Source organism: Pholcus phalangioides, unplaced genomic scaffold (genome assembly GCF_987345545.1).
Source record: "Pholcus phalangioides strain wild (caught in Gottingen) unplaced genomic scaffold, Ppha-v1.0 ptg000017l_1, whole genome shotgun sequence".
NCBI classification, from domain to species: Eukaryota; Metazoa; Arthropoda; class Arachnida; order Araneae; family Pholcidae; genus Pholcus; species Pholcus phalangioides.
Window position 1 is genome coordinate 59,840,762 of NW_028301610.1, and position 22,824 is coordinate 59,863,585.

General features: G+C 37.0%; 1 protein-coding gene across 6 annotated transcripts in view; it reads right to left on the bottom strand.

Annotated features, from left to right (window-relative positions):
• LOC149074195 (mitogen-activated protein kinase-binding protein 1-like) overlaps window positions 1–22,824 on the bottom strand; it is a 413,671-nt gene that overhangs the window by 109,145 nt on the left and 281,702 nt on the right. For all 6 annotated transcript variants that reach the window (XM_089246846.1, XM_089246851.1, XM_089246852.1 and 3 more), the window contains 2 exons: window positions 4,587–4,702; window positions 1,966–2,212 (listed from right to left, as the gene is read on the bottom strand). In XM_089246846.1, coding sequence (XP_089102972.1) covers window positions 1,966–2,212; window positions 4,587–4,702 — 363 coding nt within the window. The remainder of the gene's footprint in view (window positions 1–1,965; window positions 2,213–4,586; window positions 4,703–22,824) is intronic.

A 22,824-nucleotide genomic window follows, 5' to 3' on the forward strand; every position in this document is an offset into this window, starting at 1 on the left:
GGGTTAATTTTTTTAGTTTCTATTATTTTTTTACTAGAAAATCTGAAATCAATCTATATAAAGATTTCAATCTTATTACTTTTTTAGACATCAATCTTGAAAACAACAGCTTGTGTAAAGCAAGCTGTTGTACTCAATTACCCATCTTTCTATCTTTCTTTAGTGGCATGAATCAACAGATTATATAGCTTTCCAAGCAATAGACTACTTTCAGTGGTCAGGATTCAGGTTCATATTCAGTTTGCTCACTTCACTTTAGTCAATGCATTGAAAAGCTACCTACTAAAACATCATTTAAGAAATGAAGAAGTGTGTGATCTATCTCATAACTAAGATTTTTGTGAAGGGAACAAATATGATTTTGCTACCCTATCCCCCTCATACAGCAAAATTTGATGATTTTATGACAGCATTTTCACTCATTTAAAATTTACTACATTCCCCTGAATTTTGTCGTCCGTGGAAGTTGTCCCCCACTAGTTCCACCCCTGGTGCCAATTATCATTAATAAGTTAGCTGATCAATTGCATAAAACTACATTAAAGACATTAAAGCTTAGAAAAATGACTGAGAACTGGACAAGATAAAAAAGTGAGCGCAATAGAAGTGAAACTTTTAGGTTGTTTAGTCTAATTGACACTACACTACCAGATTCACTTCACATCTTTTGCAAGATATAGAAGTGTAAGTCAAACTACATTCAAAACTAAATGATTTGTGATAGCTAAAATTAGACATAAAAAGTTTTGATTTTGAATATTGCATGTTGAACGGCATTTGACACAGTTGGAAATTTGTTGATCACTGTGGCTAAGGGCCCTGAATTAAAGAGGGTGGGAGGCAAATTATATAAATCTTTCACTAATTCTGAAATTATATCTTTAACAATTCTGAATTTTAATTAATTCTGGAACTCTTTCTCTAATTAATTTTGCATTGTTTCATGCCTTAATTTTAATTTCAGTTTATTTCATAAATGTCAAATTATCACTTTCAATAAGTTAAGATTATCATTAGTTCTGGAGTTATTTTTTAAATTAATTTCCATCAACTTTTGTTCACTTTTTAGTGAAATTTTTTGTTTAGATACTTTTCAGCATTACTGTGAACATGAATGTAACATGGGAACAAACACGGTATCTGTTGACATGTAATTTAATTATATTGCCACTGGCTAAAGCCCCTCGAAATCCCACTGACTTATTTGTTATTTTTGTGCAAGTATGATGTTAACTGCTGCAGCCAATAGCTGTTCCCTATGCTTTTTTTTTAACTATTACACATCACTTTGAACAGAAAACTATTTTGCCACTTTAAGATGGAGTACAATCAGCCTGTTCAGTATATTCAAAACGCCTTACCACTGGCCAATTTCCCCCACTTCTATTAAACATAATTAACACTGGCGCCCTCATGGCAGAAACAACAGTATTCATCAAGAGAATTGAAACGTGGGAAATTACCAGGAATATACTTAAAGATTTTAAATGCAGTACTGTACTACGACATGGTGCAGTATTTTATTCAAGTATTTTGTGGTCTAAGAATGAATGACAAAGTTGACTTGTGCTACCTGGAATGAGAGATAAAACTTTCAAAAAGAATGTAGCTCAGTGTGGTACATAGAAATTTCCTTTCCCTTTCTTCCATTACACCATTGCTTACAAAGCTCTCTGAACCAAGGCGCTCTAAAGATTTTTAACACAACCAAATGAGAGAACTAACAAAATTTTAAAATCCCATAGTACTGATCATATAGACATGGACGAAGTAGCAACTGATCTCTGGTAAATTTAATGTTGCAAAATTTATAGCGAATGATACTATAATATCCTCCATCTGCTATAAATTTTCCAGCATTAAATTCACTGGAGATTATATCATAAATAATTGCATTAATAGTCATTCAGATGATCATCAAGTCTAATACACATATCAGAAGATCAAACAGTAAAATTCTTTCACCTGCAAGAAGAAGCCAGGAACTTTGCAGATATGCTCTGGCGATAAAAAATTTTTTCTTCAGAATCATGGTCTCGAAGTTCAACGCAGTCATCTTTTTCAAGGCTCTCGTAATTGCTACGCATGAATTTTTCTCGTTGACCCAGTCTTTCCAAGTTTTCAGTACTAATACATAAACCACTGACAAAAGATTTGTCACTATCAATAGGAGTACTGGCTTCTTCTTCATCACTATTAGTTTCAAGTTGATCTGAAAATACAATTATATTAAAAATTATTGAAATTATAAATAAATAAGTAAAAATGAAAGAAAAATAACTTAAACCATGAAATTAATCACTAACCACTTGGCCATCGAATATGTCACATTTCAATTTCAGAAATTTTTTCTCTAAAAACTACTGTAACTACTATATATATATAGCCAGATTACAGGAGATGAAAAAATTTCCTAAGAAAAAAAATTAAAAATTATTCAAACTTTTGGAAGGGAGGAAAGTTGGCCTTATTGTACAGGCACACAGCTCGGCTAAGTACCTGTTATGGAAGCTGAATATTGTACTTTATTGTTAATTTAGATAATTTACAAAAGCTTTTTTATGAAATACCGTTCTGTAAAAATCTAAGTGACGTTCTGCCATTTTACAAAGTGGCTGAATCAAAGTCAGCCAGATTGAATGACATTTCTTGTTTTACGATATAGAGGGACAATTAGCCACAAACACACGTGTGTTTGGCAAGAACCAATACTATGTGGTACACTTTCCTTCAGCATACCTAACCAAGTATTGATATTAAGCAAGCAGAGGCCAAACAAAGTTTGGCACAATTTTCTCTGAATCACTGAACACTTTTGCGGCCATCAAAATGCTGTTAGTCAAATCAAGGCAAATTGGGCACACAAAACTGCTACTCAAAATTGAGAAATGTTAATAAATATTAATAAATAATTAATAATTAATAGTTAATAGCAAGCATGATTACAGTACCTGCAATACCATAAGCTCATTGTAAGATTTTCTTTAATGTAAAATGTAGTCCTTATGCATTTAAATTTGAAGACTTTACAGTTAGTTTAAATAAACAAGGTTGACATATTGTCTGGCTGCTCTGCAAAAAAGGCTGAAATCTTTACCATTGAAGGATATGGCTTAACAAGGCTAATAATATTGTGAAATGAGCTGTAACTGCAATGCATCTTGACTGGGCTGCTACTAGATGCTTGGTCAGCCAGGCATGCATGCATTTTGGCACCCCCTTTTAATGTTGAAGAAGAAGTTAACGGGTGAAATTTGCACCCCATCTGCTCCAGCACCCTAGCCACTAGACCCATAATTCCCCCCCTCCCATTGCAGCCCTGTGTATGAGTGTCTGGATATCAATTGGCTGAGTTACAAAATAACACTGTTTTGCGAAAAAGCTAGCATTTTCAAAAATCAGCCAAATTAACAATCTGGCTATGACAATGGCTGTTCAATAAAGAATGAGACTGATTTTTTCACTGGAGTTGCTTTGCAATTACCTGAATGGAAATTATGTATGCTAATAACTTTATCTAAGGTATTTTCATCCAATAATTGAAACACAATGCAGTCATTTTCAAGCAGAAAAAAAAGTGAGTGTTTTACTTTTCATGAGTGTCTTACTCTTCAATACTATACTGTATATCTTACAACATCATACCTGAAAAAAAAGACTACTACTACTAAACCAGAAATGCACCTCGTCCATATTCCTCTGCGGAACCTTTAACAAATTGGTACATGTTGGAATGTGCGTGTAGTGAAACCTGGTGCGAAGTTTGTTTCTGTGTAATGCTTGTTATGTGTAGTGATGCCACCTGCCACCAGTTTTTCAAACTATGAGTGAAGTGTAATGATTGAATGATTTATTGTTGTAGGCCTGTTGCTCTCTGTGGAGACTCTTTAATGGGGAGATCGGCTCGCATTGTGTGTATGTATAGTGAACCTTCCGTGAAGTTTGTTTCTGTGTAATGCTTGTTATGTGTAGTAATGCAATCAATTTTTTAAATTATGAGTTTTTTTCTCAACTCATAGTGAGTGTAGGGAATGAATAATTGTAACGTCTGTAGGCCTGTTGCTCTCTGCGGTGAGACATTTTAACAGGGAGATTGGCTTGCATTCATGCCTCGAAGTTGGGAACCGCAGAAAACCAACTTCAGTCGACCATCACTGCGGCGACGGTGGGGTTTGAACATGGATTCTCGTGATGTGAGTCAGTCACTATAACCACTCGACCACCACAGCGGCTGAAAAAAAAGACTAGAACTTCACCTTACTTCTCAGGTGTCTTCATCATGACAATACTTGGACTTATAGGCAAATGTTCTGGCACAGTATTTTGATAAAATGGCATTAAATGTGCACCCAACCGATCATACAGCTCTAATCTGACCACATGTGACTTTTCTTAGCTTCTGATGTTAGTCATGTGAAAGTGAGAAATACATTTTTCATACATGCTTTCAGATATGCATTACAATTTATGGTGAATACTTTGAAAAGGATTATTGCAGTGAAGATCCTGACTAAAATTTTTACCTGGAAAAAAAAAAAGTTTAATTTCTTTTAAACAGCCTACATATTATAGATCAATGATCATACCTGGTGTGCTTGCAGATGTCATGGCAGATATCAACTTCTCTGGTCTTATTTTGATAGCACTTTTTTTTTGCCCTTTTACTTCTTCACTGCTGTCATTTGCACATACATGAAAATTCCTAAAAATGTAATGTGATAGGTAGTACATATTATGATACATGTTCATTTTCTTTTGATTAAAACTGTGATGGCATTGTCAATATATTACCAAAGGATGTTCATTGTTCAGATCTGGTGAATTTGATTCGATTTGCCTTATCCAGCCTCACAGGAGGTGAAAAGAGAAAATTTTGTTTTGAAAACAGCTCAGAGAGGGCATACATGGTCATCAGTAACGCAATATCCTCAAATCAAATATATTTTGCCATTTTAACCATGTCATATCTTTGATCCAAAAATTATCTAGAAATTACACTCTGGGCAAATTTTTTAAGTTGCAATTTCTTGAAATAACTTTTCAAAATCATGTTATAGCAAAATTGTGTAAAGAGGGGGGAGGGATGCTTGTGGATCAGCGGTTCTCAACCTTTTTTGATGCCCGGAGCCCTTTTTGTTGAAAAATTTCTATGGAGGGGTCCTGTTGTGGTGCTAAATTGTTGAGTACTATTTAAGTTGACAGTACTCGAAGAAAGAAAACTTTTGGCCTGGTGATCATATTAGTGGGGTACCATTTTTGAGTTGTTACCGTGTCCGCAATAACCCTTTGTGTGTCGGTGAGTAATTCTCCTGAATAAATATGTACTACAGCATTTTTAACCGAAACAATTAAGTCACAAAGAGAAAAAAAAATAATATGTCAACACACAGAGGTCTAAATACGCATTAGGTTCTTTAATTCTTAATTCATATAACCAAAACAATATATATAAATAAAAAAAAAACAACGATGCTGAAATACCTTACTTTACTTATCGAAAAATTAAAAAATTTAAATATCGCTGCAGTTTGGTTTTTCCTGACCACTCAACAAAATTTGAAAGAGAAAATTTACTCACTATCTCCCATATTAAGGTCACTTCATTCTTGACAACCGGATTTCGATGAACAGTTCTCTTTAACTTGAACACTCAGTACGGACAGTTCGTTTTCTCATAAGTCATCCTTTGACTGGCGAATCTGCTTGGCGAATTGAACGATTAATGTCCTCTGTATCTGTTGAAGCGACGGTCCGTGCTCATACTTTACGATGTCGGAGCATCAAAGTTCTCCATCTGTACTACCACTCGGGGTAGTGTGGTCGAAGTACCAACCTTGGACTGGACTGCAAGAGACAGCTGCTGGGCTTCATCTTTCTGGCATGACAGTAAGCCTTCCTTCACGGATCAGTTGGGAGCAACTGATATGACGAGACGATGCTTCATACTGTTTTTCTTGAGCTTACATCTTCAAGTAAAATGTTACGACTTTTGGCAGTTCAGAACTAAATAGGGGTTTGAGTGACTTGACTTGGGATTTGAGTTTCAGGGGCTCTTCAAGTTACGTGTGGGGGGGGGGGGGATTCTTCACGGCGGGACCACGCTTTCTCGTGCAACTGGTCCCGATGAACTGCACGCCTCCAAAGTTTTTCAGTGGTAATATGTAAATTGAGTGATGGGCGGGGCTTGAGAAAGCGCATCCTCTAATTCGTCGCGCAAACTGCATCATCCAAAATTTTACCCAATTGTATCACAAGGCGCGAACACAAACATGAAACCAAAAGAAAAACATCTTCTCTCAATAAAGAAAATGAACGGCTTTCAGCAAAGTTTATAATGACAACAATAATTTTCAATATAAGATTTCCGGATTAAATGCACAAATATTCATCAAAATGAAAAAACATTAACATCATTGTGTGGGGAAAAAAATTAGCTTTCCAACGATATGCGACATCATATATAAATATTCTTGTTTCGCGACATGCCGAAAAATTTAAATCCAAACAAAGGAAATTCTTAAAAAAATTCAAATTCAACACTTTCTCGATAACAGAGAATAATTTCAAGCATATAACATTATTTCAAAAGTTTCTCTCCCTCAAAATATTTTACAACACAAGCCTTTTTTTTTTTTCTTCAAAGCATTGGAAACAGTGGAGAGAAAAAGAAAAAAATATATATAAATTTTTAAAATTGAAAAACTCACACGGTCTCAAAATTATTTAACTCCCGGTTAACAAAAATGTTTGTTTCCCTTATTTAATAAAAAAAAAAAACCAGACTCAGAATATGCAAAAAGCGAAAAATCGGATTTTCACGTATAAAAAAAAATATACAACAGATTACGAACAGTGAGAGGGGAAAAAGAAAAAGGAATCTTATCTTCCTTTTACACGTACCGAACGAACGAACGCGTTCGTGTGGGAACAAGAAAACTGACTCATCAAGATGGCGATAATATCTTTGATTATCAGTGGATCATTAGGTGTGTCTCTCTCACAAAAGAAAGAATATATTATTCAAAAGAACACACATTTTCTCGTTCAATTTAACTCGGAATTTCTCAAAATTTCACAGGAAGAATCAGAAAAATTCAAGGAATTTGTTGTTGAGCTCAAATGATTGAGATGTCAAAGCAAAGCATTTAATATTTAGAATTTTCCGACAAACACATACAGTGTGATGCATAAAGAGTGTGTGTCCACTCTATACAAACGATCTGTGGTTCAGATCTCGGGCATTTTATGAATATCAGACGGAATGATATTCATAACACACATGAATGATAACACAAGAGGAAAGGAACTAGACAACCACGAAATTCGGTTCAGCTTTCCACAAAAATATAAAGACAGAAGCTCAAATATTTTCCACGCGACAAACACAATTATATTTACATTTAGCAAATTTCACTTATTTGACATGACAATTCTGGGTTAAAATATGTCAGGCTTCTTTGTCAAAGGGGGGGAAGTGTCCTACTTTTCCCACCGTGACATCACCGACGGTTTCGGAAAAAAAATTTTACCGTAGGGAAAATTTTTAGAGAAAACACTCCATAAAAAAAAAACAGATGTCAAGATCTACTCTCAATGATGTTACACAGTACTTGATGAAAAGAAAGAAAATGATTGAGTGATTTAGTTGCCTGGCTGTTCAAAGTGTTTCAAAAGAAAGAACAATCGCAAACGTTACCATGACTCATTTGACATTTGGGGACAAGGAATGAAGACAATGTCTACACAGACGAACAAAATACAAAGTGTGTCACCTGAGTTATTCCAATGTGTTACCTCTATACTGCTTCTCATACGATAAAAATATGACTTCGATTCAACGAATTTGTCCATGCTTCGGACTCTACACACGCATCATGAAAACGAAACCAACGCACCATGAAAATGAAACTAACGTAAAAGAAAGGACAACATCAATGAAAACGAAACTACTACTTCTCAACGTACAAATACTGAAATCATCAATACACAACAGTGATCTGGTGTTTCACAGATACAACAAACAAGATCTGGTGTTTCACAGATACAACAAAAAGGGATCTGGTGTTTCACAGATACAACAAAAGAGATCTGGTGTTTCACAGATACAACAAAAAGGATCTGGTGTTTCACAGATACAACAAAAAGAGATCTGGTGTTTCACAGATACAACAAACGAACAAAATCTTTAAATCTACAAACCGACTTCTTCTGAGATTCATTTGATTGTCCTCAATCATACTCGACATACTTGCTTATGTTTACGAGTCATCACAAAATTCTCTTTTTTCCTGGAATACTCAAGCAACAACACATGATTAATATTCGATTGCTGACATTATAAACAAATGATATTTGTTATGGAAACAAAATAAACATGTTTTTCAATGTTACATTGTGACAAATTATACATTTGTGAGTCAATTTCCACTTCGATTTTGTCTCGGTGGTCAGGCAAATGCAAATTGTTACATTGACAATTTTATGATATGATACACACAGAATGTAGAAAAAAATTTTTTACAATGTCAGTCTTTAGGGGATGCTGTGATTCGGTGAACTGGTTGGAATCCATTATGAGTTGTAAACCGGGATTTGGGTGAGTTGCAATAGCCCGACCTCTGGTTCCCAATCCTTGCTCCACAGCCAAAGACCCTACCTTCAACTGTAGAACGAAGCGGATTATTGCCGGACAAAAACAAACATGGCGAATTTGCCCAAACAAACTGGCCCGAACCGGATTGCCAGGGGTTTACCTCGGGTGGTTTCCGGTAACTGCAAACCCTAGGGTCTAAAGAAACTTGCGAAGTTACAGTGAGAAAAACATGGTATAAGGGATTCCTGTTCACCAAACGTCACAACACCAGCTTACAACATAACAAAGCAAATCTTTAAGAGTTGTGACAAACATTTCAAGGAAGTGTATAACAATATTTCAATGATTTGTGTATTCTCATATGATATTTGATTGTCTAGACATGTCATTTCATGATATACAAATGATCAAAGAATGTTAAAGTCTCAAGAAAGTTTGCACTGGTGAGAGCTTGGGTAGTTTGACCATACGTCCATTTGACAGGACAAAAAAATTGTTGCTTCGTTTATCCTTATGAAGGATTTGACTCGAATTTTTTTTTTTTTTTATGCACAGACTTTATGGTCACATTCCATTTTGAAAAAGGATTTTTAGGCAACTTATCAATCAATATTTCCCAAAGAGACACAGCACTTACATTGCTTTTTGTGTTCGAAAGAAAAAAAATTACCGAGCAAGTATTCATGAGAGCAACCCTGAGCATACGTTGACAAATTCTATGTTTCGATCATAGACACAGAAAAAAAAATAAATGGATTTCTTTCAATCACACATCTCGCTTAGTGTGAACATGACCACTACGAAGACAAAAAAAAACTTTTCATGTGCGAGACAATATATTTTTGGCACAACAAAATACTCAAAGAACCTTGCAACGTTAACACTTATGTACATACATATTAACTCAAATGACAACGATATTAGTCTCTGAACCTTGCAGGTCGGACTACACTTGGACGAAGATTATGAAATCTGTTGTGTCTTCGGACAACAGGAACATTATGTCTAGGAACAATAGGCACATTAATTTTCGTAAACAAGGGCATATCTCTAAAAGTTAACAAAGAATTATCACCATTTGTATGCTGTGTCTCAGGGTTCGATTCCGAGTTTAGTGTTACAGAGGACCGATTCTCATTTTTATTAGAGTCCAAGAGAACTTGTTGAGTTTTACGACGTGGTCTAGATAATCTGTCCACATGGACAACCTGGGTATCCTGTTCATTTCCAACTTTCTGGATACGAAAGCTAACTGGTGAAAGTTTTTCCAACACTTTATATGGTCCTGTATTTTTCTTAAAAAACTTCTTCGACAAATGAGGTGGGACTTTAGGAGTGAAAAGATACACGAGGTCTCCAACCTGTATGTTTTTGTCAACTGACTTTGCTGAACGATTAGACTCTTGGATTTCTGCTGCACTTCGTAGATTCTCTTTAACTATGTTAAAAGATTTTGAAAAAGTCTCCTGAAGATGCTGTGCGTAACTTGTGTGTGTGTAGGAAGGGACTGGGCCATTGTAGAGCATGTTTGCCGGCACTCGAAGTTCACGACCGAACAATAGAAACGCTGGAGAATAACCCGTGGAATTATGTGGTGCTGACCTGTGAGCCATTAGTGCCCATGGGAGATGAATATCCCAGTTAGTGTGAGTGTCATTTACCAAGTGAGAAAGAGATTTGACCAAAGTTCCATTTAAACGCTCGAGAACACCATCAGCCTGTGGATGATAGGCGTGCGTAGTTATCTTCTTGATTCCAAGAGTTGTGTAGACGTCTGTCATGACTTTCGACAAAAAATTGGCACCACGATCAGTGATGATCTCTTCAGGAATACCATGAGTGGCAATGTAACGAATCAAGACCTGAGCAATGACTTCTGACCTTATATTTGGAACGGCGAAAGCTTCTGGCCAACGAGTGAAATAGTCGGAGATGACAACAATGTAACTGTTTCCAGCTGATGTGTGTGGCAACGGTCCGACACAATCCATCGCTATTCTTTGATTCGGACGGGACGTGACTGGAACTCTCAGCATTTGTGATTTATCTTGAGCGCGGTGTGCTCTTGATTGTTGGCATGCGTGACAAGATGAGATGTACGTTTTCAGCAGCGAGTACATGTGAGGAAACCAATAGGACTGTCTCAGTCTGGCGAGAGTCTTGGTGAAACCCTGGTGAGCTGAAGTAGGTACGTCGTGAGACAACTGGAAGATTTCCATGGTCAAGGAATCTGGTACAACGAGTCTGAGTCGTTCAGGAACATCAGCAGAATGAACATGAAGAAGTTTGCCCACAAGAAGGAAAGTTAAATTCTTATATTTTGGGGATACATCAGGCTTAGCTTCAAAGTTACCATCAGAGTCAAAGAATTTGGAACAGAACGGATCTGACTCTTGAAGTTGACGAAGAGAGTCTTCAGTGTAATTTGGTACAGCCATGGTCTGTATCGAAGATACTGGAAAAGCTTCTCGGGAGAGAAAGTCAGCTGTGGTATTTTGACGACCTGGTTTGTGTATAACTGTGTAGTTATACTGCTGTAGCAACATCAACCATCTGGCAATTCTGGAGTGTGGGTCTTTCAATTTCAGCACATTGGATATGCTAGCCTGGTCACAGTAAATAACGAAATGTTCTTGGTATAGGTACTGTCTGAAATATGCAGTAGCAAAAACTAGAGCAAGGAGTTCACGCTCTACCGTACTGTACTTGACCTCTGCTGGCTTGAGTTTGCGTGAAGCAAAAGCGACTGGGTGACGGATACCTTTTTCATCATCCTGCATCAGGACTGCACCTACTGCTTCTGATGAGGCGTCTGTATATAAGAACCATGGTTTGTTCGGTTCCGGAAGTTTAAGACAAGGAGACGAAATTATTGACTTTTTCAATGTGTCAAAAGAATTTTGAGCTTTTTCAGTCCAAAGAAATTGTGTGTCTCGTTTCGTTAGCTCAATAAGTGGCATTGCAACATGTGTGTAATTAGGAATGAAACGGCGGTAAAAAGAGGCTAAACCCAGAAAAGCTCTGACCTTCTTTTTGTTTACAGGCCTGGTCAAACTACTCTCCAGTGGCAAAACTTTTTTAGGATCGGGTGTGACATAACCACCCTTAACAACAAAACCAAGGTACGTGATCGAATCCTGGAGGAACTGACATTTCTTAGGTTTAAGTTTTAAGTTGTGATCTCTGAGTCTCGAGAAAACTATTCGTAGCTTATCCAAGTTTTCCTCTACCGTTTTACTTGCTACAATGATATCATCAACATATGTTGCTATGTTAAGTGGTTTTAGGCCAGAAAGAACTATCTCCATGAGACGTTGAAAACTGTTAGGGGAATTTCTCAACCCAAAAGGAACACGCTTCCATTCATACAAGCCTTGGTCTGTGATGAAAGCTGACTTATACATGTCATCAGGGTGTATTTGCATTTGGTAAAACCCTGAGCATAGGTCCAAAGAAGAAAAGACAAGGGATCCTGCGAGCATGTCTAGCAATTCTGTCATGTTTGGAAGAGGATATGAGTCAGGAATTGTTTTTGTGTTTAATTTCCTCATATCACAACACAATCTATAAGATCCATCAGATTTTCGAACCAAAACCACAGGAGCTGAATATGGTGAAGAACTAGGCTGAATTATGTCAGCTTCGAGTAGTTCATTTATTTGAGACTGAAGCTCATTTTTCAACTTGTATGGGACCTTATATGGACGTTGTCTGACCGGAATGTCATCTTCAAGGAAGATGCGGTGTAGCAGTGTGTCACAAGAGCCTAGCTCTGATACTGAACTAGCAAAAACGTCCTTGTATTCAACAATCAAATTTTCAAGTTTTGTTTTGTTTACATGTGACAAGTGGGACAAGTTAATGTCAGAAAAAGAAGAGAAAGTGTCACAAAAATTTTCTTCAACCGAGGAGCATATGTCATGTGTGACTGAGTGTGCAAGTGATAGTGGTTCCACTTTAGCAATTTTTGTGCCTGGTTCAACCAAAGCTTCCCGAGATGAAGGGTTGATTACCTTGAGTAAGTACTCATTTTCTGGAAGAGACTCATAAACAGCATTTGCTACGTGAAATACTTGGACTAGTGAACGATTTCCCTCAAATACCAAAAGATTAGACGACACACGAGGTTTGACAACGATGGGAATGAAAATCTCAGAGTGTGGAGGAATTTTGATTTGTGTCTTTGACCTACCATATGCAATTTTGTGTTCGGTTGACCACTCTTGCTTAGAGTCTGGGAATGTCAAAATCATTCCCTTAGAAGAAAATGAAAAGTTAGCCTTTTGTTTTGTGAAGAAGTCAACTCCTAAGAGAGCTTCATACCTTTGTGACGAGCTAGCAGGAATAACAAAAAATGTCTGCTCCACTGTTTTGTCCAAAATTTGGAAAGAAAGAGTGATAGTATGTTGAATTTTAAGTGTCTCTCCTGACACACCTTTAATGACAACAGGCGTTATTTTTGTGTACCTGTGAGTCATTTGGTTGTTTCGGCACCAAACATGTGAAATCAGAGTGAGCGAAGCACCTGAATCTACGAGACAAGGAAGTTTAAGACCATCAACAGTGACATCAACTACTGGTAGTGATTTGTCTGACTCAGAACAGTTAGTAGTCTCTTCATTTGTTTGCACATTGTCTGTGAATCTGACTTTTGGAGAAGTCGAGCGTGCATTGTTTTCATTGTTGGAATTTGGCGAGATAGACCTTGTTTTGTTTTGTGTACCCTCATTTTGTGTGTTTTGACCTCTGCCATTACGATTCTGGTTTGGACGTGAAAAATGTGGACGTGGAGACGACTGGTTACGAGAAGTGTTTCCACGAGAGTAAGTGTTTGTTTGTCTAGAGGACTGGTCTCTAATGCGTTTGCGGCAGTCTCTGACAACATGGCCACGATATCCACAGTAAAAGCATGTTACTGTATGCCTCCAAGATTCACCATAGGGTACGTTTTGTGTTTGGTAAGTCTGTGGTCGAGCACTTTGAGTACACGAAAGAAAATTTGGTGAACGTGGACGAGTATTTGGTACGCTAGCCTGGTTTGAGAGTGACAACTCTTTCAGTGATTTTTCCAGTGACTGTACTTTGTCCATGAGTGAAATTAACATGGTATCTGAATTTACAGCATGTGACACTGGGGAACACACCTGTGACTGTATCTGTGCAAGAGACGTTTGAGGTGCGATTTGTGAGGCTGTTCCAGCCCAAGCTGTGGAATTTGTCATGTTTGAGACCGTCTCAATTCTGTGAGCTATCTGTACAGCAGCTTCAAATGTTGTGGGACCTTGTGTAGCCATCAACTGTCTAAGTGCGGGATTTACACCATGAGTAAATCTAGAAAGGAGGAGTGAATTCCTCAAAGTCGTGACCGATTCATCCTCATCTTCTGTGATAGGAACTGCTTTACGAGACAGTGCTTCCAATCTGTCTGCAAAATCTTTCACCTTTTCAGTGTCATGTTGCACTGAACTAGTTAGCTGAGCTAACGTGTATTCGGGAGTGACATGAGTATCAAAACGTTCGATCAAATAGTTTTTTAACTGGTCATAGGTCATCTGAGCTACACGGTACTCATTTTCACGCAGATGCGAAGCTACTTTTCCGGCACACTTCTGCAGTACTAGCTGCTTTTTCTGTGGTGCATTCCACCCTGCCAATGCAGCAGCATTGTCAATGCAACGAAATAACTCACGAGCTGAGGGTTCAGCTGTACCTGAAAATATGGGCAAATTGTTATATGCACCCATCAAAATAGGCCACAGGGTTTGTGGATCCTGTGCTTGTGCCATAGTCACTGTGTGTGTATGTCTGTTTACCAAAGGAAAAACAACTAGCAGTAGAACCAAAACAATTATTTGTGCATCAAATGAGAGGTCACCCCTAAAGAATTCGATCAACATAACCTGTACATATAAATATATACACCACTATATACTTAAATTGTATCCACTCTATACCAACATGAAATTTTTCAATCTTAGGCACACCAAATATTCACATATTTCATAGCTAACCCCCAAAATAAAATTTGTGTGTGTGTGACATTTAATTAGTATTTTACTTGACAAGAGAGCAGAATATTTTATATTTTCATGCAACACAAATGCATTTCTTAGAATAGCTTCAGGAGAAAAGAAAATTACTCAGATTCGAGTTTGTCACGGCACCATTTATGTTGTAGTTGTTGTTTGTTACGGCACCAATGTGACGATTGAACTTATCGAAAATTTAAGATTTATTTGTGTGCACCAATGTGACGATTGATGTTTTTCACGGCACCAATTATGTTGTTGTGGTGCTAAATTGTTGAGTACTATTTAAGTTGACAGTACTCGAAGAAAGAAAACTTTTGGCCTGGTGATCATATTAGTGGGGTACCATTTTTGAGTTGTTACCGTGTCCGCAATAACCCTTTGTGTGTCGGTGAGTAATTCTCCTGAATAAATATGTACTACAGCATTTTTAACCGAAACAATTAAGTCACAAAGAGAAAAAAAAATAATATGTCAACACACAGAGGTCTAAATACGCATTAGGTTCTTTAATTCTTAATTCATATAACCAAAACAATATATATAAATAAAAAAAAAACAACGATGCTGAAATACCTTACTTTACTTATCGAAAAATTAAAAAATTTAAATATCGCTGCAGTTTGGTTTTTCCTGACCACTCAACAAAATTTGAAAGAGAAAATTTACTCACTATCTCCCATATTAAGGTCACTTCATTCTTGACAACCGGATTTCGATGAACAGTTCTCTTTAACTTGAACACTCAGTACGGACAGTTCGTTTTCTCATAAGTCATCCTTTGACTGGCGAATCTGCTTGGCGAATTGAACGATTAATGTCCTCTGTATCTGTTGAAGCGACGGTCCGTGCTCATACTTTACGATGTCGGAGCATCAAAGTTCTCCATCTGTACTACCACTCGGGGTAGTGTGGTCGAAGTACCAACCTTGGACTGGACTGCAAGAGACAGCTGCTGGGCTTCATCTTTCTGGCATGACAGTAAGCCTTCCTTCACGGATCAGTTGGGAGCAACTGATATGACGAGACGATGCTTCATACTGTTTTTCTTGAGCTTACATCTTCAAGTAAAATGTTACGACTTTTGGCAGTTCAGAACTAAATAGGGGTTTGAGTGACTTGACTTGGGATTTGAGTTTCAGGGGCTCTTCAAGTTACGTGTGGGGGGGGGGGGGATTCTTCACGGCGGGACCACGCTTTCTCGTGCAACTGGTCCCGATGAACTGCACGCCTCCAAAGTTTTTCAGTGGTAATATGTAAATTGAGTGATGGGCGGGGCTTGAGAAAGCGCATCCTCTAATTCGTCGCGCAAACTGCATCATCCAAAATTTTACCCAATTGTATCACAAGGCGCGAACACAAACATGAAACCAAAAGAAAAACATCTTCTCTCAATAAAGAAAATGAACGGCTTTCAGCAAAGTTTATAATGACAACAATAATTTTCAATATAAGATTTCCGGATTAAATGCACAAATATTCATCAAAATGAAAAAACATTAACATCATTGTGTGGGGAAAAAAATTAGCTTTCCAACGATATGCGACATCATATATAAATATTCTTGTTTCGCGACATGCCGAAAAATTTAAATCCAAACAAAGGAAATTCTTAAAAAAATTCAAATTCAACACTTTCTCGATAACAGAGAATAATTTCAAGCATATAACATTATTTCAAAAGTTTCTCTCCCTCAAAATATTTTACAACACAAGCCTTTTTTTTTTTTCTTCAAAGCATTGGAAACAGTGGAGAGAAAAAGAAAAAAATATATATAAATTTTTAAAATTGAAAAACTCACACGGTCTCAAAATTATTTAACTCCCGGTTAACAAAAATGTTTGTTTCCCTTATTTAATAAAAAAAAAAAACCAGACTCAGAATATGCAAAAAGCGAAAAATCGGATTTTCACGTATAAAAAAAAATATACAACAGATTACGAACAGTGAGAGGGGAAAAAGAAAAAGGAATCTTATCTTCCTTTTACACGTACCGAACGAACGAACGCGTTCGTGTGGGAACAAGAAAACTGACTCATCAAGATGGCGATAATATCTTTGATTATCAGTGGATCATTAGGTGTGTCTCTCTCACAAAAGAAAGAATATATTATTCAAAAGAACACACATTTTCTCGTTCAATTTAACTCGGAATTTCTCAAAATTTCACAGGAAGAATCAGAAAAATTCAAGGAATTTGTTGTTGAGCTCAAATGATTGAGATGTCAAAGCAAAGCATTTAATATTTAGAATTTTCCGACAAACACATACAGTGTGATGCATAAAGAGTGTGTGTCCACTCTATACAAACGATCTGTGGTTCAGATCTCGGGCATTTTATGAATATCAGACGGAATGATATTCATAACACACATGAATGATAACACAAGAGGAAAGGAACTAGACAACCACGAAATTCGGTTCAGCTTTCCACAAAAATATAAAGACAGAAGCTCAAATATTTTCCACGCGACAAACACAATTATATTTACATTTAGCAAATTTCACTTATTTGACATGACAATTCTGGGTTAAAATATGTCAGGCTTCTTTGTCAAAGGGGGGGAAGTGTCCTACTTTTCCCACCGTGACAGTCCCATAGGCTTACTTTTTTTATTTATTCATCAAAGTTATGATTTATTTTTATTATTTAAAAATATTTATATATTTTTTTTCAAATTTACGTGTTTTTTTATTTTCCTAAAGCAGCCCTGGAACTCCTGGAGAGTGCACACAGAGCTCTTGGGGCTCCACGAAGCACCGGTTCAGAACCACTGCTATAGATCATGACTTGTAAAATTTGAAGACGACATACCCAGACTCTAAATTTTGGATACTCTTTTAAATTGTGAATGAAAATATGAATAACATAAATCTTTTAAAAATCAGAAACTTTAACAAATGATAAAATTTCATGGAACAAAAACAATTTTTAAATTGATTCTGCAACATGGCAGTTTTCATTTTAGATTGCTGTCTATGTTTAAACTTGACTACTTAATACTTTTTACTGCTTGAATTGAATGACAGTAACAATGAGGCAAAAAATCACAATCAAAGGGTTGCTCAGAATAATGTTCCATTTCCCAGGCGAGTAGAATCAGTTGAAATGTCAGATGTCATGCTGCAGCAAGGTTCGCGCTGCCGATCTCCATTGCACCAAATCGTGACAAAATGCTTCATTTGGTGAATAAATAAAAGATAAAATTCGCCAAATTGCAAGTGTCCATTTGGCTTCTTGATGGTCAAATTGACCATTTGATGGACGTTCAAACATCCGGAAGTGAAATTTTTGTTGGCCAATCGGAAACAATGTTCAGCGACTTTTGTTTCAGAGGAGGGTGGGGGGTGTTGATGGGCCGATTAAGCTTGTCTGGAAACGTAACTAGTTGACCACACCCCCAAAAGCCTACATGCAAAAACTACCAATTGCTTGAAGCCTTTACTCAACGATAGTCATTCCCTGATGCAGAGATACCAACGTGCATCAAATACCCAGAATTATGGAAGGAGACACATAAAAATTTGGTTCACACATCCTATGGGATGCATTCTTTCCTAGTTCCAAGAAGGAAAAAAGTACAGAAAGAAGAAACCACCCCAGCTTTTTTTTCTCCTCTTTCTACTACTTTTCATAATCAAGCCACCTTGAAAACCAGTTTTTTTTACTACTTTGAAGTACACATGAAGCATTTTACTGTATTGTATTGATATAATCTGTGGGTTGTTGGAGAATAAGATGATAAGGTATCCAGTTGTGTCCCTGAATGAGGGGCTGCATAACAAATTTTCCAATTTCAGAGAGTTTTTTCCCCTGTGGGTTACATATCAGAAATTACGGTACTTTCGTGGATATCTACCCACATTCAAAGACAGTCTATACACCGTAAATTTGTTTTGTTACTACAAGATTGCAAATGCATGTTTTTTGAAAAATCTTAAATGTTTGGAATGCCTGTTCAAACTGTAAAAAAAAATTTCAGAGATCGTTATTTGTGGGGGGGGGGGGGAACCAAATCTATAAAAACTCTACATTGAAAATCCACAGTTTTGTCACCCAGCCGCTATGCAGTCGTCACTGTTTCTCATCGTGAAAATTAAAGGTGCGTACACAGAATCATTTTTTTGGAGGGGCACAAGGATTTCTTCCACAAAAATTTTGGGTGACTAATTCTCAAAACGGATTTTAAATCAGCAGATTGTATAAGAATGGTTTTTTTAAATATTTTAATTTTCTGCAAAAATATTTAAAACATTTTAAATTTTCAATGTTTGGGGTGTAAGCACAGGTCCCCATGCCCTCCTTGGAGTTTGCGTTCAGCGAAAATCCAGGTTTGCAACCTGCGATTACACAGTGATAATCGGCTAAATATGATTTTCTAAGGTTTTCAAACCTTGAGTTAGCTATCCCTACGAAAAAAAAAAACTGTTGCCACAACGATCACAGACCTACAACACAAATATGTATACATTACATTTTAACTCCACACATTAGCAATTTGGAGGATAGATGGCACCCTACTAAGCACAAAACACGCCAAACGCTGGATACACACACAAGCATACAGTCAAGTTTCACCAACAGAAATATGAAATAGCTCCCCATATTCAGGAGCGAAATATTGTGGCAGTTAAATGGAGGTAGATCAGAGTTGTGGACCATCAGGGAGGGAAAAGAAAATTATTCTACCAGGAAATTGCTTTGCAAATATTTATATGATTAGGTAATCAGAAGATGAATTTCAGAACCTCATTTGCTTTCAATCAGAATATATTATTGAAAGGGCTAAGTTTTCCGAATTGGAAAATCAATCAGAAAAGAATTTATAGATTGATTTTTATTAGTAAATATATAAATGTGCCCAATTTAATTATATTTGTTTCAGATTTATTACATGTTAAATTCTCAGTGGTTATGGGTTTCTTTGTAAGCTTTCTCTACTAGTAGACAATGAAAGTAAAAGAACCTAATTATAAACTGGTAAATTAACCTTTTTTTTCCAATGAACCTTTGAATTGAACATCTTTTCAGAAACAAATTAGCTGTTTTACAGGGATAACAGTGAATGATGGGGGGAGAGACACCATTCTTTAATTTTTTTGAGAGGGACCCACTTTCACTCTCAGAGGACCCAGATTTTGCTAATAATCCGGGACCCAGGTAAATCAGAGTATAGTGGCATCTTTGAATCAGTATCATGAACCTCATTAAAACACCATTGTAGAACAGAATGGATATATAAAATACAAATAGCAGTATTTTTGTTTCTGTTAATGGTCTCAGCAGGTAACGATTCAATTTTGAAAATGCTTTTGAATTGTGGGCAGCAAAAAGATGTCAATGAATTCTTTTTGTACTGGAATTTACATTTTATATTAAAAAATTTTCTGAGAAATTGAATTTTCTGGATGTTAATGCGAAAACTGATATTTGGAAAGAAAAGTGATTTGCCTCCTCCGGGAATCGAACCCGAGTTCCCTTGCATACCAGCAAGTGTGCTAACCAATACACCAGAAACACACTTTTCAATTCCTTTTAACACGCATTAGTAGCATGAAGCGCTGCAATTTCTCAGTATATTTCCGGCCAAAAAAATACCATCTCTTCATACAAAAACGCCAACTGGGACGAAAACTTGCTATAGTTAAGGGAGACTGCTCTGACTCCACTCAGCGCTTCACGCTACTAATGCGTGTTAAAAGGAATTGAAAAGTGTGTTTCTGGTGTATTGGTTAGCACACTTGCCAGTATGCAAGGGGACTCGGGTTCGATTCCCGGAGGAGGCAAATCACTTTTCTTTCCAAATATCAGTTTCGGCATTAACATCCAGAAAATTCAATTTCTCAGAAAATTTTTTAATATAAAATGTAAATTCCAGTACAAAAAGAATTCATTGACATCTTTTTGCTGCCCACAATTCAAAAGCATTTTCAAAATTGAATCGTTACCTGCTGAGACCATTAACAGAAACAGAAATACTGCTATTTGTATTTTATATATCCATTCTGTTCTATACTGGTGTTTTAATGAGGTTCATGATACTAATTCAAAGATGCCACTGTACTCTGATTTACCTGGGTCCTGGATTATTAGCAAAATCTGGGTCCTCCGAGAGTGAAAGTGGGTCCCAGAAAATTCCATTTCTCCAAAAGAAAAGGGTAAACGGGTAAGGGTAAAACGGTTTGTCCGCATTTAATGCTGTTTTGCGTTCATGAGGATTTGGTAATCTGAAAATTATTTACCGATGATTTCCCTATAACAGTTTTATTATGAAATTTTAAACAATCCACACGTTTTTCTGTTTTCAATCGTGCAAACGAACTCGTCAATACAGCCGCAAGTTAGGATGGAATGCATATCTTGCCCATCATGATGGTGCCAAGTGGATAACATGGTAACCAAACTCGGGATCACTCGGGATTACAAAGGCCGGAAGTTCCTTTGTAGGATAAATAATTTTTGTTGATTTGATACATTATTTTGAATATTCATAACATTTTCATGGTTCTAGCACAGCCATCCTTGCTTTATTATGCAAAATTGTTTTTCAATTACAGTAACATTTTCTTTTATATTGATTACCCGATGTACTCCCACAATATTTTTGAACACCCTGTCTTTCTTGGAATATTTTTGAGCTTTCTCAATATTATCAACAAGCTGTTACTACTCGCGTGGATTTGGTAATCTGAAAATTGGTCTGCGATGATTTCCACCATATAACATTTGAACCCCTCATGACTCCCATGGGGGTTGAATTTTCAGAAATCCTGTCTTATTGGGTATCTACATTATAATATGTAATACTGACCAAATTCCATATTTATAGCTTTAGTGGTTTCGGCTTGGCAATGACTGCCCCATATACCATTCGAACCACCTTATGATCCTCTCTTAGAGATTCTTTTTTTCAAACTGAGCACAACTCAGGTCTATCACCATCTATGGGCGATTTACTACTTAGTGAGTTGTGCCAGAAGTGTAACTGTGTGTGTACCCTAACAGTCGGAGTGCATATGTAGTGTTGTGTTTATTTTCAGAAGTGAAGTGAGTGATGTGTTATGATTGAATTACATTTGTACTGTTTGTTGGTCTGTTGCTCTCTGTGGCGAGATGCTCGCATTCACGCCTTTGTAACAATAGTTAGGAACCATTGGGGAATTTTCTAAACCTGCCTCTATCTCTTATTTTTGAAACATGTTTATATAGTTGTAATTGTATAATCTTTAACAGAATTTGTTATGTTATCTTACCTTTTATAACCGTGCATGGTTGATTCAATTAGTCTGTGATATTTTCATTGCTCATAGTCCGGAAAAATGTGCGCTCTTGACCACATCGCCATTTTAATTTATTGTTGTTGCCATTCTTATTTTTGCAAAAGTTCTTATAAAAAATCTATTGTCATTTATTTATGTAAATTAGATGTTATATTTTCCTATTAGCTGTGCTCTGATGTGTATTTTTCTGAGATGGTCGGTCCCAGGAGTTGGATCGTTCCGTATTTCCTTTTATAGGCATAAATACCCGGAGCCACTTCGCATTACAGCTCGCATTCGTCCTCGCCTTTCAACTCAGAATACATCACTTTAGGTGAAGGTGGTTGCCTTTGGGTGAGTCATCTGAAGAATGAAATAGTTCGTCTCACTGGTGCTTATATATCGCCGGCTGGTTCCGGACCCATCACGCCACATCTCTAGTCAATCGTTGTCGTCTCGGTTCCTGTCATCGTTCATCCGTCCGTCGTATGGTTCCGCATCGATCATTGCTTCCAATCGTCATCTCGGCCGTTTAGTTTGCAGCTCTTCCCTCCACGTGAGGCCTCGTCTCGGATCGTGACCATCCGTTCAAGGTCGATGACGTCACGGCTCGTGTGATCCGATAATGATCACCAAACTCCTGCAGTCAGACTAGATTGATGAGACAACGGACTTGCAGTGGTGTACGGTATGAAAATTGAGAAATAATTCTGTTATTCGTAACCTATTTAATTGTTAAAGGAATTAATAAATTTACTTTTGTTAAAAACTAGAAATTTCTTTGAAATCATTTGTCTCTCTCCTTTGTGTATTGATTGCACCGATTTTGCCAGACCAGAATCCTGGGTAGTAATGGGTAGTAATGCTGGGTTGTCGCACCTTGAGGTTGGGAACCGCAGAAAACAAACTTCCGCCAGCCACCACTGTGGTGACTGTGAGGT